Raw genomic sequence first — 14,020 nt, forward strand, 5'->3', positions numbered from 1 at the left:
CTCTCAGCTCGTGTTCATAGTTCTCGACAAGCCGTTGCAAATTGTTTTGGACGGATCAGCGTGGCGAGTAGACAGACAACCAATTGATTGACAGGCCAAAAAGGTCCAAAACGCCGGGGGGTTTTTTCGCAGTCTTCTAGACAGATGTGCATAAACAAAGACGATCACTCGCGAAAAACATAAACTTCGAGCATCTCACGAAAGCTTTTCTACGAGAAAAGCTCCTCTCCAAGAGCTGGGTCTTCATATACGCTCAGTTTCTTCGCAAACTTCAACCGGAACGGACGTATTGATCTCGGATTTTCCTTGGATCTTGCGTGGAACCAAGGATAGGTGTCAAATTCTCGATTGATTGCCAGTGATTCGTTTGCTTTGAGCGACGCGTAAACAAAGTGACATGATGAGGCCCCAATTAGCGGCCATGGCCATTGTCATGGTGCTGGCTGTGATCTGCGGTTTCGGCACTGGCTCCGTGCTGGAAGTACCCGGAGTCACCCAGGCACCACCACTCCCACCTCGCAACCTGCGAAGCAACCAAACGCGGTCGCGCATGCCCAACAACTTCCGAGTGCGTTACAGTGAAAACACAGCAGACGATCGAAATAACAAAAACATAACTTGCAAAATTGTAATTAAAAATTATACTAATTTTGAACATCAAAAATAACTTAATGGTGTTAAATATAAAAACATTCGTTTAGTAAAATTCAGTATCACTTAGTGATTCATCGGAATCTCGCGATTGGTAAATTTGGAATGCTGTCTATAATAAAAAACAAAACAAACGCTATAAATATCATATGGTAAAACGACAATATAGCTGAAAAAGAGAAGAGATAAATATATAAAATATTTGAGCCAAAAGCTTTGAACAAGTGTTTTTAAGTGACATAAGCAACCTCAACTTGTGGCAGAAATAAATACAAGAAAAATAAAATAAATTATCCCCTTGTTTGAGATGCAAAAACCCATTTGGCATAATGTGTGTTTGTTCTCTCGATCGCCCACTGTAATGTGAATTTTAAACTTGCCGACTGGCTGCTGACTTTTGGCCAGCAGGTTTCGTTTTGGCCAGAACAAGTTCAATGCGCTGGCCTCGTGTTTGCTTAATGTCGCGTCTCCCTTCTTTTTGTTTGCACTCCCATTCTCCAGAGCATTGCGACCCCCACAACTGCTCCCAGATGCGACTACAAGGAGATGATGACCAATCTGCACGATCGCGTTGGCATCTTGGTGACCTTGGACGAGGACCAGCGCCATCGCCTGGAAGTCATCGATAAGAAGTGAGAACTGGTTTGACATAGACGGATCATATGAAATATTTTCGTAAAACCGGTAGAGCAAAAACCGCGCATCAATAGCTCTTCGGAAACTTTTGTGTGACACTGCGACTTATTTGGCAGAGGAATTAACTCTTTAATGATGTTCACATCTTTGCCAATATAATTATATTTCTTTGATCAGTAATCGTTGGGTAGCACCTGCTCTCGCTTTTTGGGTCAAATTTATTGTTATGGGTTCGCAGAAACTCGCTGGTGATTTTCACACGCATCCGGAGAGTGTTTATAGATTGTATCTCATCGTTTTGCTTGTTTGGTTAATATATTTCATTCTTTGTTGCTTTTAATCGGTTATTTCTTGCGATCGTTTGAAAACGGAAATCTGCAAGTGGCAAGCTCAAGCTGAGCGAGCGAAACAATACAAACAGAAATATATCTTGGGGCTTTATCATTTACTGAACCTAAGGAAAATCGTCAAAGTGGGCCATTTCGAAATAAATGAGGGCTTCTTTATCTTTTTCTATTTATTAACTATTTATATACAATTTTTTAGATTGGATCAGCTGGTGGAAAGCAGTTCGGCCCGCATGGAATCGATGAAGGCCCAGCAATTGGACTTCCTGCAGCGACTGGACAGTTTTGAGCACATCCAGCGGCTATCGAGGAACACTCTAGACGAGCTTAAAGGTGAAACCGATCAGGTTTTCGGTCCCCGGAATGTCAGGGAGCTAAAACACAAGCTAAGAAATCGCAAAAAGATGAAGGGTAACATACTAGAAATGTCGATGTTGTGCTGCTGTTTTGTGTTTGTCTCTCTGGTTGCCCAGTCCACTTTGAAGATCACATTTTTATAAACTTATTTCCTTATCGGCAGATATCTCGCGCACTGTCCGTGACGTTTCGCAGGAACAGTATCCCAGCTCGGGAGCAGGTACATTTAATGAATCCAACTTGAATTTATCAAGTCGCCTGGATGCCTTGGCCACCCTTTTGGCTTCTACTGCCCTCAGTGTCAGATCTGTGCAGGTTGAAGTGGCCAATCTTTCACGGGCCATTAGGTAATAATATCTGAGTAATTCAAATTGTAATTTAACTGAAACTTATATCTTTCAGGCGCCAAAGCCGTTTGATCCAGGGTAAAGGATTGAGGTCGACAGTGGCTCAGCAGCCAATCTTCTATGGCCCAGCTGGATTGAATGGACCAACAGCTACACGACAGTTGCCCAATAGTTGCTCCTATTCCTTCCTTGCTAACCACGGAATTCTGAAAGTCCAGCTCACACCCGAATCGGAATCCTTCTACGTATCCTGCGATGAGGATTGGACTGTTATTTTGAGCCGCACCTCCGATGATGTGAACTTCGAACGCGGCTGGCTGGATTATCGCGATGGCTTTGGCAATTTGGCTGGGGACTTCTTTATTGGTCTCAACAAACTGCATGCCCTCACTTCATCGGCCCTGCACGAACTGCGGATTGTGATGGAGGACTTCTCGGGCAACGTGGCGTTTGCGGGATATTCGCTGTTTGCCATTGGCAGCGAAAAGGAACTATATCCACTCGTCTTGCTGGGCAAATTCCAGGATAATTTGACTCCTTCAGCTGGAGATTCATTGTCCTATCATGCTGGAGCTAAGTTCAGCACTGTGGATCAGGATAATGACAACTGCCTGGAGTGCAATTGTGCTCTGAGACACAAGGGAGCAGGCTGGTTTAACAACTGCGCAAAGAGCAACTTATTCGGCGAATATACCACCCAGAAGCAAGCTGGAGAAGCTGGGATCTGGTGGGACACCTTTTCAGGGCAGAATTCGCTGAAGAGGGTTCGTTGGATGATTCGTCCCATTTCCGAAGGATCAGATGATGCCAGGCGATAGGATATCTAGAAGAACATCTATCCATATCCAACTGCCATCTCCGAAATCAGGGATAACCCACAATCGATTGCTTGCATTTTAACCCTAGCTTTAGCTTTGAATCTCTCTGTGCGTGTGTGTGTAATATTTATGGAAAATTACTTAATACCTAGATAATACAGTAAATTTACGAGTACTCGCCTGAAAGTACGTCATCTCTGGGAGATTTCCCCTAATCGGTCGATTAGCGAAACGCATGCTATATTTTGGGTATAAATAGGTGGGTTTTCGATGGAAACTCTAGTCATTCGAGTGGGGTTACTGTGGATTACTTTAGACATGGCCAAGACCAGCTTATGTCTGGTACCAATTCTCTGTCAGTTTCTGGGACTGCATGCCGCTCTGCTGGACTCTTTACTTAATCAGAGTACCATTTACTACCTAAAACCATCAGCGGATGTTTCCCTAGAGAATGTGGATCAGTTGTCGTCTGCGGAATCTGTCAAGTTGATTGTGCACGGTTACCTGGGATCCCGCACCCATGGCTCTATAATGCCTCTGAGAAATGGTGAGAATTCGGAAAGCAAAATCCTCATAGGCGATAGATATCTAACTCCTTTTATAATACAACAATCCCGAAGCCTATACTGCTCAGGGATATGAGAATGTTTTGGTGGCTGACTGGGGTCCTGTGGCCAATTTAGATTATCCCAGTTCGCGATTGGCTGTAAAGAAGGTGGCTCGGATTCTAGCCAAACTATTGGAAGACTTCCTTCAGCGCCATGGGATCTCCTTAGAAGGAGTCCATGTCATAGGACACAGCTTGGGAGCTCATATCGCAGGACGAATTGGACGTTATTTCAATGGATCTTTGGGCAGAGTTACGGGTCTGGATCCGGCTCTTCCCCTCTTTTCAAGCCGATCGGATGACAGTTTGCACTCGAATGCCGCTCAATTCGTGGATGTGATTCACACGGACTATCCTTTGTTTGGCGATATTCGACCGCGAGGAACTGTGGACTTCTATCCAAATTTTGGACTGGCTCCACAGCCAGGATGTGAAAATGTGGATGTTGTTGCTGCCAGTAAGCTACTTCACGAGGCTTGTAAGCTCGATTGTGTTTACTCATTTATTGTTTTTAATATTTTGTATACTTTTAATTAGATAGTTGCAGTCACAACCGAGCAGTCATGTTTTACTCTGAATCAATTGGAATGCCTGAGAATTTTCCAGCTGTTTCTTGCAGTTTGACGGCCATTAAAAGTCGGCGTGTTGAGGACTGCCTAAGGGAAAAATCGAAAACTAATACAAACCCAAGTGTATATCAAACTGTTTTTATGGGCGAACATGTTAACCGCAGGTTAGTATTAATTTTTGGAACAATAACCACAAATTTTCTCAACAATATTTCACTAGCGCCACCTTGTACTATTATTTGGAAACTAATGGAGCGCCACCCTACGGCCAGGGCAGGAACTCACATTTCTGATTTTACTTCTCGCACTTATGTACAGATGGCGCTTAAAGCCGGAAGACATGTATTGCTTCAGAAATAGATGCCGCCACCTAACCACCTATATTGACCCACATTCTATAAAAAATATATTTTATCATAACTTTTAAAACCCATAATCATTGAAAAGTAATTTATAAGCTTTAAGCGAAAAACTATAGTTTTTAAGTTTTGTTAATGCAACTTTATTACGTTAAGGAGACATACGATAGCTTAAGCCTTTCCAGCACATAAATTTAGTCTTGTAAAAACTCCCTCACCCTCCAAATGAGCTACTCATCTTTTATTTCACTAAATTCCTGCTCAATCAGCAAATGAATTTCAATTAGCTGCGACCATCATCCTTATTAGAACCTGCAATCAAAAGTTCCGCAAGCGCAACGGCTCATAAATCACATTCATTTTATGAATGAAGAGAACAAACAGTCCCCTTCTTCGGATTCTTCGGATACCTGGATGCTGCGGATGACTGCGGACCCGGGGGTTATTTATGGGCCAATAACTTTACAACTAAACGCTCATCTACATTTAATGGCGATAATTTTTGACGCAATTCGAGAGGCAGACACGTTGGCGGTCTCGGGCTTCCTCCTCTTGGATCGGGGATCCTAACTTGCAGAGGAGTTGTTGGCCTACAAACAAGAGGAAGCAACCGCAGAAGATAAGGCAAAACACTTGACACCTCGGCGTCGGTGGTGCGGTGGCTTGGCGATTCGGTGGTTCAGTGGTGCTTCTTTCCTCTGCGTCGCCAGCGGCCAACTACACTGAGAAAACACACGCATAAATCATAGGCGGAATTTAACTTATAATTAATGCTTTAAGTTGTGAGTTCTGTTAACAAACAATGGTTAAATATGTTAAATATTTTGTTTCTCCCTTGAAAAATCATAACTTAATAATTTTCTCTCAGTGCTGAGAATGCGTGAGGTGAGTGTATAGAAGGTGAGGCCAATAAGAAGAGCACCAATGAAACTGAGTAAACAAAGGCAGCGATCGTAAATTCCCAGTTAAGAGGCAAATGCCACTAAAAGGAGTTGGAATGCTGTAAATTTGGGGATTTCGAGATGGCAACAGCTGGCTGTCGATCGGAAATCCACCGAAGGTGGGTGGCACAGGTGCTGCAGGTGGTGCAGTTGGATCAAGTGTTTCGGTGGCTCGGTGGTCAGTGGTCGGGGATCACCCTTCATTTAAGTCGATCATAGATCATTGTCTCGTGCCGCAAATCGATTTCAGGCTCCATTAGCCGCCCTGCACAGGAAACTCGCGCATTTGGTGCCAAGCTTATGCTTTGTTTTTCCCCAGCTTTTCCATGGTGAAAATCCAGCAAGTTAGCCGCTCTATTGATGCTCGGTCAACCAGCGAGTTTCTGTTTTCCGTTTCTGTTTGCTGAACGTTATTTCTTTGTTTACCGATTGCCGCGCGCCAAAGTCTGGACTATTTTTTTTTATTTTTTTGGGTTTTTGCTCTTCTCATATGCGTTCTCAATATTTCCATCATTTCCCTTGACGCATTTTCCCCATTTCCTCGGCAGTCCGCTTTTTGTTCTGCCACCACCACCTTCCTTCCCTGAAATTTGTGTCATGCGTTGGCTTTTCCTGTCCGCCACTCGTTTTGCTTTTTTCTCTGGCTTTAATTTCTGTTTGCTGGGAAAGTAAAACAAAGCGAGAGTTGTTGACTTTTGATTCTGGCGATGGCTGAATGGCTGAATGGTTGGGTGCCTTGTGGGTGGGGGTCGTCTCCGGTTAAGCGGGGTTAAGGGGGCCAAGAGGGCCCTTGAGAGGGTACGTGCCAATGACCAATGTTACGCTCTAATTCATATGCAATATGAGCTCGGGAACTCGGGAACTTTCAGGGGGAAAAGGAGAAGTAGTGTTTAACTTTATTAGGGTAACAACTAAGAAAGAACAAATCAGCATAATTTCTAATAATGAATTTAATAAATTTTATGAAAAGACCAACATCTTGGTTATTTTATAGATTCATCAGAGAGCTAAAAAACTAAAAGCTATATAAAAATAAATTTTTTCTTGCGCCAGCTTATTATCCTTTTAGCCTGTCTGTTCTGTATGTTTAACCCCTGCGCTGTAGTGTTTTAACTTATATAATTCCTCACATGTTTTGACACATTTCTTAATGGCACCCCACACACGGACACTCGCCCAAAGAAACAGGTAAAAAAGGTGGAAAAAAAGGAACCCAGAGGCAAGACAAAATGAACAAATGCAAACACAAAGCCGAGGAGACAAGAAGAGAAATGATATTGTAATTGGCAATCGTTGTTGTGCATAAATCACATGCATAAATTTCCGACCTGAAGGCATATTCCACAAAGGCGAAAGACCCTTACCTTAGCCATATCCTTATCCCTCTGCAGCGCCTCCCCTGCATACAACGTCGTTAGTTGAACTCGAATGTTTTCCAATTGGAAAATTTTTCATTAACTAATTGAACATTTTATGGCTGCCGAGGAGGGGAAATGGAGCGCGGCCAGGATATGCAAGGAGTCGCGGAGAGGGGCTACAATGGCGCCAATATTGAATGGCAAACAGAAAGGAAAACCCCAGTCCCCATTTTCCCATTTTCCAGCTTGCCACCTCTCAAAAAAACAGGCCATGGCAAGACAATGAACGGACAATGTTAGACAGCCAGGACACGAAAGGACGATGGCCCAAATGGGCAAACAAACACAGAGGAACATCGAGCTGACATCCTGGTGGTTGTAGTGTAAGTGTGTGGTGTATCTGTGTGTGGCCACAATAATTTACGAGCACACGCTTCGCTTCCGTTTTACAGATACTTTTTGACTTTCGGGGAGTATTTGGATTGCTATATGTTTTAACAACGCCTAAGGGTATTTCCCCGTTCGTATAAAGGAAATTTGTAAAAACCAATCAGCTAATAAATGTATATCACTAATTCAAAATATTTTTTCAAGGTTTTTAGAGTACATTTTTCTACTTTATTATTTAAATAACTAATAGTATTTACGCATTTGCTTTTATGAATATTCAAATACCGATTTATTGTTATTTTTTTCGCCATATATCAAAATCAATGTGCCCTTACGGCGCCAATTTATTGAACTATCGTAAAAATTTGAATATTTTTTGTAGATATTTATGGTTTATATTTATTGTCTTAACACATTGGCGTATCGTTACATTTGCGTAAGTAAATTTATGAAAATTTTCCACGAACTTTCAGACGTCATAAGGTATTCCCTTGGTTCATCATTATGGCGACGGAGGTTTTGTTCTCCCTTTAATATACAAATAATGTTGGAAATTTGCATAACTGTCTGGTCTGGTTTTGGACTGGGTGTCTTCTTCGGTGTTCCCAACCGACTCTTCTCCATTTCCCTCCCTCTGGCGGCCACCCATTCCATTATCCTGGCGGATATTAAACATTAGCGCGTGCTGGACACATCCTCGGCCACCCGACGACTCCTGCCACCAAAAATAATTAAGGTGAAAATTGCTGTCGACACGCAAACCCCAAACGAATCGAAAAGGGGACAAAGGTATGAAGCCAAACTGAGGCAAAAACCAAAACTGAAAATAAATTTTTTTGTGGCTCAGAGACTCTGAGAAATGACCAGAAAAAATGAGAGAAAAAAGCAGCTGATAAACCGGACGATTGGAGATGACTAATGAAACCTATTAGCCCTGTGACAGATGAGTTAAAGACGCTGGGAGCTGTGACCGCGATGATGGATAAGCTCATTAAAGACAAAGGCCCCGGGATCATTACCGATCATTCGGTAGCGGCTCCTTCTATGCTGACCCCCGGATTAATTGAAATCCGCCGGTGGTCAAGCATTTTCCCCTCCAAAATCAAAGTGATAAGCTCATTTCTGACATTTTCTTTATCAGTCTAGTGGAGTCGAATCAATCAAGCCAGCAGACTGAGTCCATTCACGGCGTCTGTGGGCACTCGGAAATTCCACTGGCGCTTCAAAGGCTTCGGCATCCGCTGGTTGAGGAAGAAACTCCGGCCATAGTCGACGGGCTTCAGTCTCCTCTCGTAGCCCTCTGGCAGATCGTCCACATGACAACTGATCTGCAGATACTCCTGGGAGTCGTTCACCATCAGTTTCTCTATGGAGCACTTTCGGGGGATTAAAAAGCAATAAAATGACCTTTGAGTCTAGCTTACATTATCTGCCAGATGCACAAAATCGTCTTGGATCTTTTGAATTTCTTGACAGCGAGTGGCCAGAACGGCTGCTTAAAACACGTTAACTTACAATACAGTAATCCATTTTTGTTTCTAACTTAAAACTTACACTGCTTTGGATTTCTGTAACTGTCGATTAAGCCCTGAGCTAGAAAGGATAACGCAACGAATAGAAGCGCGAGGCACCGTGAATTTGGACTCATTTTGGAATTTCGTTCAATTGAGACTCAAGACTGTTTGTCGAATTGATAAAATTGTAGGCACTAGAAACAAGGCCACTCAGATGAAATAAAGTCAAAATATTATTTAAGCGACTAAGTGACTAAGATCTTTAAATGCTTGGTTCTTCTCAAATTGTTATCGCTGTTTAAAATTATAAAATGAATAGGTAGAGATATTATTTTAAGAATCTTCTTAGATTTTGCTTGGTTTTCTCCAGAAATCAGTTCTTATCAAAATCAAACAAAATGAGTTTAGGGCGAATTGGCGCTAATCAAAACCTCTCGGCTTTTGCTCTAGAGCTGGTAAACTTTTCCAATTGGCCATAAAAATCGACAGAAAATGGTTTGACGAAGAGCATCGTAAACGAAAACAAATAGATAAGACATTTTATAAGCACTTCTCAACAAACGAATAGTAAACAAATAGAAAACGCAGGCCCTTATATGGAAATTTGGCCAGAATTTGGGTTCACCAAACAAGTTTCATAATTTGCATGTCGCATTCGAAGAAAAGTTCTCGGCATTGATAAACTTTTCCGATTCGCCATAAAAATCGATAGAAAATCCTATGGAAATTTTCGGCTTTCTGTGTCAGTGCCGAATATCGAATATCGCATAATGTCTGAAGTCTGGCCGATGTCTGCGATGTCTGACGTGTGCTGGTGGGTTTCTGGGCTTGGCCAGATTATTGTTACTTTTATGATTTAATTTCACACGAATTTGTATTATTTCGGTGCAATTGTTTTGTGCGTCGTCGCATTTATGGTGTATCAGTGGTTTATGGTCTATGGCTTTTGGGTTTTGGCCAAGGCAAAGCGTTCGGAGAGATTTCACAATCCGAAAGCCAAAAACCGAGGGACTTGTTAGCCCAATTAATAATTAATTTTGGCCGTAGTTAGAGGAGATGATGAAGTCTTTGGTGTGGGAGGCCTTGGCTTTCTCTGCGCCTGCCCACAGCCGAGATTTAATTAATTGCCGCGTAAAATTAATTTCATTTCAATTGTGCAGTCGCATCATTAGCAGTTCGTACCCCCCGAAAATAGTCGCGACCCGAAACCTGCTGAGTAAGCAATGATATCGTTTGTAAGTTTTGTAAGTTGCCCCCATGCCATCGACATCCCCGATCCCCAGCCACTCTCAAGTGCCATATCGTTTCTACTTCGCTTCGAGTGGGCTTGAAAGGTGATTAACGCGATCATAGAAATGATGTCGGAGGAGTACCGCACTGGGGGCTCATCTTTCCAACACCTGAAGTGGTACAGGGAAACGGGAATTTAATGAAGCACTCCACTGGGAGAAAATATCACCCGAAATGCTAATCACTTAATTCAATTTAACATCTAAAATTAAAATGAAAGTCCTAAAGAACTTTTGTGACTAACGGCTTTATAAGCATCTATGAAGTAGTATATTAACAGATAAAACACTACGATTTTTGTCGTGAACAACACACGCTTTCAATCTTATTTGCCCAGAAATTGAAAGCGATCGAACCAATAGACTCTCCATTGTGGCAAATAATGAACGTTATTACTATCAATAACAATAAAAATACTTCGAACCCTCTAATGTCAATTTTATTAGGCAGCAAAGGATGAATCTTTAAGATAGTACGGGGAGGTTATTAGGATATAAACGATAAAAGAGAATACACTTGTGACAAGCATTGTTTATTTGTTTATTTTCGACAAAATTAATATAATGAATGTTTTTCTTTAGAAGTTCAAAATGATTTGCGAATAATATAGCTTTTTCTCGCTGTGTCGTAGATCGTTAGATGCTTAGATCATGACTCTTTCTTTCTGCGCTTGCGCACGCGCTAAATGTCAAAAAAAGTGCCCATGAAGCTCGGGAAGAATCAGCCGCCTGCTGTTCGCTCTCCGCCATGCCACGCCCCCCGCCCTCACCTGAAAGTGACACGCCCTCAGGCGGGCCGCCCACTTGGAACATGTCGAATCATTCATTCAACGCAACGAAATGTGGGCTGCGAGGTGTTGAAAGGCGAGAGGCGAAAACCGAAATACAAAATCCGAAATCCAAAAGGCATTTTGTGTGCATTTGTAATTTGTGGAGCTGCAAACAGCACTGTGCGCTGTCATTATTTTCTGTAACATTTAGCAAAATCATTAATAATTGTTGCCGCCGCTGCAGCGACACAGATACGCACTTAAAAATTGTCAGACGACAGTGACTATGCCTTGGTGTTAACTTGATTAGCATTCGCATAAATTCGCATTCGCAGTTGCATCTTGGCTGCATTTGCATAGAATGCACATTTCGGGGACCCAATTATTCGGGTTAACTAAAAGTCTTCTGATCTTGATCGCCTGGGTTGTTAGATGGAATTCGAGGTGGCCCTGCCCCAATTCCAATTCCCCTGGCTGAGATTTCAATTACCCTCGCATTATGCAAACAAATAAATTCGAACGATAAGGTTAAGCCGAAGAAATTATGAAAATATTTCCCAGAAAATGCGCAGACAAAACAAATTGCCGCGTAATCTCTGGGACCCTCGCTCTTGGAAGAAATAACAACTCCAGGTTGACAATGCACGGCCCGAATAAATCGGAATCATTTGGGAACTTGTCCTTCTTTATCGGCAAGTGCCGCCAAGTGGAATCAATCAAGCGGAGAACCATTTCCTTGGAGGCTCTCAGATCGTGTTTTTCATTTTATTTCGATTCCGATTTCGAAGCGTGACAATATTTTGGCCACAATTCAAACGAACTGATCTCGAGGGTCTTCGGTGGGCAATTAATCATGTCGAGCTGGCCGATAAGTTCTGCTCGGTCGAGTGCAGTGAATTTCGGGGGGAGAGTCCTCGAATCTCCGGTCTCATAACAGGTAGTACCCTTCGACATCGATCTTTGTGTGAGGTAAGAGTTGAAACAGGGGCTTCCATAAATCCCGCAGATATCGCTGGAGGGAAAATCAATTACTCTGCAAGGATGTGCGCCTCCAATTTGAATATTTATGGTGAACTGATCGGATCTCGACATAAAAGCGCCAAAATTGATACATTACAGGTTTTTTTTTAGGTGAATTTTGGAAAAAACGTGAGTGAGGAGGATATAAAGGATATATATTTCACTTATAAAGGGAAGTAAGTAGAGTTTAAGTTGATTACAGAAAGATCTAAGGATGGTATATAATCGTATGTGTATAAAACACTTCAATATTAAACTAAATTTAGATTTATGTGCATAAAAATCGAAAAAATTGTCCAAATATGAAAAGTTATACCTCGTTGTGCTCAGATCTTTATCCTTTACAAACACAAATCAATTTGCAAAAAAATGTGAAAAAAAAAATTTTTGACCATTTTCGCAAATTTTGATGATGGTACCCCTTACAAAAAAGTCAAAATTTGGGTGAAAATTTTTTTTTCAAAATCTTTTGAAAAGTGATTTGTGTTTTTTTCTTAGGTTGTTAGGAGCAAAAAACAGTGCTTCCTACAGCGATGTCTCAATTTGACTTAGTTATGACATAATAACTGAAAAACACGCCTTTTTGTCTTTGTTGTGAAGACAAGAAAATTGCCCCATTTACTTTAATTTAACTTAAAGCGCCATAGATATTCTAAAGCACCTTAATCATAATATGCATATTTAAATCCCCAGAGCGTTCATAGCTTCGCACTCGACAGCTTCATTCTAGGCCAAAAGCGTTATAAATTGGCTGGCATTTGTCAACCGGCGAACGGAGTCAAGTACGGGCTTGGAAATGTGTCTTTGGCATATCTCACGGATGCCAAACGTAACACAAGCAGCTCGAGAGCAAACAAAAGCGCGAAGACAAACAAATTCGAATGTATCTGAGTATCTCGGCTTGTATCTGCAGACGTCTGCGGTGGCATTAATGGCAAATTTGCACGAAGTCAATAGCGAAAGCCGGGGAATACTACAGTCAATTATCGGTGGCGTCGAATATGGACGAATGTATCTGCGAGTGTAGATACTTTCGTATCTGAGTAGGTATGTTGATGTTTTTGTTTTTCCACCTGCGTGTGGCGTTGCTGTTGTTTTTTCCACTTACTGCCACCGTGTACGCAAAAGTGTCTGGCCCTCTCTTTCTAACCGCATGCCCCGTCCCGCTCACTCATTGTATCTTGTATCTCGTGTCTCTCGCTCTTTTTGTCGACCGCCGATTGGCTGGCTTTTGAGTCTGCGCCGCTTTCCGGAGAGGCCACACCTCTAAAAACCCCCACAGAAAACCACGTTTGCGTGTTATTCCAGATACTTTTGGCCCCCCTGCACCAACCATTTTACCCCCCCGCGCGGAAAACATAAACTTGTGGCTCCCTAATGGCCAAAAAATAAGGAAACCAGGGGGATGAGTCGAAATGAAAATGGCTTTTATGTGTGGCGTGCGTTGGGGTAATTTTATGATTCAGGGAATTACACAGGGAAATGACAGTCCTCGTTCTTCTTTTGCTTTCCACCTGGAATATGTAGATACAGATACCTTTTAATTGTCGCTCTATTGATTTCCCCCAAAGAAAGCACATAAGCTGACTTAATTTATGCTTTAATTCTATTTAATTATGTTTTTTTACCATCTAAAACTGCATGAGGTCTATGAAAGATTCGCGTGTTAGCTGGACAGTTTTTATTTTGTTTAGGCTCTATCTAAAATGTGTCAAACCTAATGAACGGTGTAGTAAAGCGGTTTTAATGGGGGAGGTTTTGTTCGGGGATTATGCTTTGTATGTTTCTGATTTATTACTCCTTAAAAGCTACCAATTTTATACCTTCAGTTATAAAACTTATAAAAAGTATAAAGATTTAAGAATGAGGTCCTTAAAAATCACTTTGTCGGATAAAAGTTCTTTATTAATCAATTAAATGAAATCGAAGCCATGTGTGTAGATTTCATTACAGCTATCCTTTCATACAAATAAACATTTAATTGGAATGTTCTGTAAATTTAAATGATGTTCTAATTAATCGAATACTAATAAAATTTTTATTTTAA

At 41.7% G+C, this 14,020-nt stretch overlaps 3 protein-coding genes across 6 annotated transcripts; 2 read left to right on the forward strand and 1 right to left on the reverse strand.

The window, feature by feature from the left end:
* Positions 1–244: 244 nt before the first annotated feature.
* On the forward strand, positions 245–3,331 carry LOC6736654 (angiopoietin-related protein 7). Of its 2 annotated transcripts, none has more exons than XM_002083474.4 (5): positions 245–568; positions 1,153–1,283; positions 1,834–2,045; positions 2,155–2,338; positions 2,394–3,331. In XM_002083474.4, exons 1-5 carry the CDS (start codon positions 398–400, stop codon positions 3,154–3,156), a joined length of 1,461 nt encoding a protein of 486 aa, XP_002083510.1. In that variant the 5' UTR covers positions 245–397; the 3' UTR covers positions 3,157–3,331. The 2 variants fall into 2 exon arrangements, with proteins under 2 accessions (XP_002083510.1, XP_016030254.1); XM_016170796.3 differs by having other exon boundaries at positions 1,834–1,967.
* Positions 3,332–3,438: 107 nt separating this feature from the next.
* Positions 3,439–4,959, forward strand: LOC6736655 (lipase member H-A). Of its 2 annotated transcripts, none has more exons than XM_016170797.3 (4): positions 3,439–3,703; positions 3,777–4,220; positions 4,301–4,496; positions 4,553–4,959. In XM_016170797.3, exons 1-4 carry the CDS (start codon positions 3,475–3,477, stop codon positions 4,623–4,625), a joined length of 942 nt encoding a protein of 313 aa, XP_016030255.1. In that variant the 5' UTR covers positions 3,439–3,474; the 3' UTR covers positions 4,626–4,959. The 2 variants fall into 2 exon arrangements, with proteins under 2 accessions (XP_016030255.1, XP_016030256.1); XM_016170798.3 differs by having other exon boundaries at positions 3,440–3,703; positions 3,777–4,241.
* Positions 4,960–8,496: 3,537 nt separating this feature from the next.
* Positions 8,497–9,112, reverse strand: LOC6736656. 2 transcript variants are annotated; one of them, XM_044922847.1, is made up of 3 exons: positions 8,935–9,112; positions 8,805–8,875; positions 8,497–8,756 (listed from the first exon to the last, which is right to left on the reverse strand). In XM_044922847.1, exons 1-3 carry the CDS (start codon positions 9,026–9,028, stop codon positions 8,541–8,543), a joined length of 381 nt encoding a protein of 126 aa, XP_044778782.1. In that variant the 5' UTR covers positions 9,029–9,112; the 3' UTR covers positions 8,497–8,540. The 2 variants fall into 2 exon arrangements, with proteins under 2 accessions (XP_044778782.1, XP_016030257.1); XM_016170292.3 differs by having other exon boundaries at positions 8,805–8,872; positions 8,935–9,108.
* Positions 9,113–14,020: the final 4,908 nt, after the last annotated feature.

The sequence above is a fragment of the Drosophila simulans genome, chromosome 3L (genome assembly GCF_016746395.2).
Source record: "Drosophila simulans strain w501 chromosome 3L, Prin_Dsim_3.1, whole genome shotgun sequence".
Classification (NCBI taxonomy): Eukaryota; Metazoa; Arthropoda; class Insecta; order Diptera; family Drosophilidae; genus Drosophila; species Drosophila simulans.

Bases quoted from the DNA above. Each gene is read 5' to 3' on its own strand.
- LOC6736656 (XM_044922847.1), bottom strand. From the start codon at position 9,028: ATGAGTCCAAATTCACGGTGCCTCGCGCTTCTATTCGTTGCGTTATCC. The intron at 8,876-8,934 runs GTAAGTTTTAAG...ACGTGTTTTAAG, and splicing joins TTACAGAAATCCAAAGCAGT to CAGCCGTTCTGGCCACTCGC. The intron at 8,757-8,804 runs GTAAGCTAGACT...ATCCCCCGAAAG, and splicing joins TTGTGCATCTGGCAGATAAT to TGCTCCATAGAGAAACTGAT.
- LOC6736654 (XM_002083474.4), top strand. From the start codon at position 398: ATGATGAGGCCCCAATTAGCGGCCATGGCCATTGTCATGGTGCTGGCT. The intron at 1,284-1,833 runs GTGAGAACTGGT...ACAATTTTTTAG, and splicing joins CTGGAAGTCATCGATAAGAA to ATTGGATCAGCTGGTGGAAA. The intron at 2,339-2,393 runs GTAATAATATCT...TATATCTTTCAG, and splicing joins AATCTTTCACGGGCCATTAG to GCGCCAAAGCCGTTTGATCC.
- LOC6736655 (XM_016170798.3), top strand. From the start codon at position 3,475: ATGGCCAAGACCAGCTTATGTCTGGTACCAATTCTCTGTCAGTTTCTG. The intron at 3,704-3,776 runs GTGAGAATTCGG...ACAATCCCGAAG, and splicing joins TATAATGCCTCTGAGAAATG to CCTATACTGCTCAGGGATAT. The intron at 4,497-4,552 runs GTTAGTATTAAT...ATATTTCACTAG, and splicing joins GGCGAACATGTTAACCGCAG to CGCCACCTTGTACTATTATT.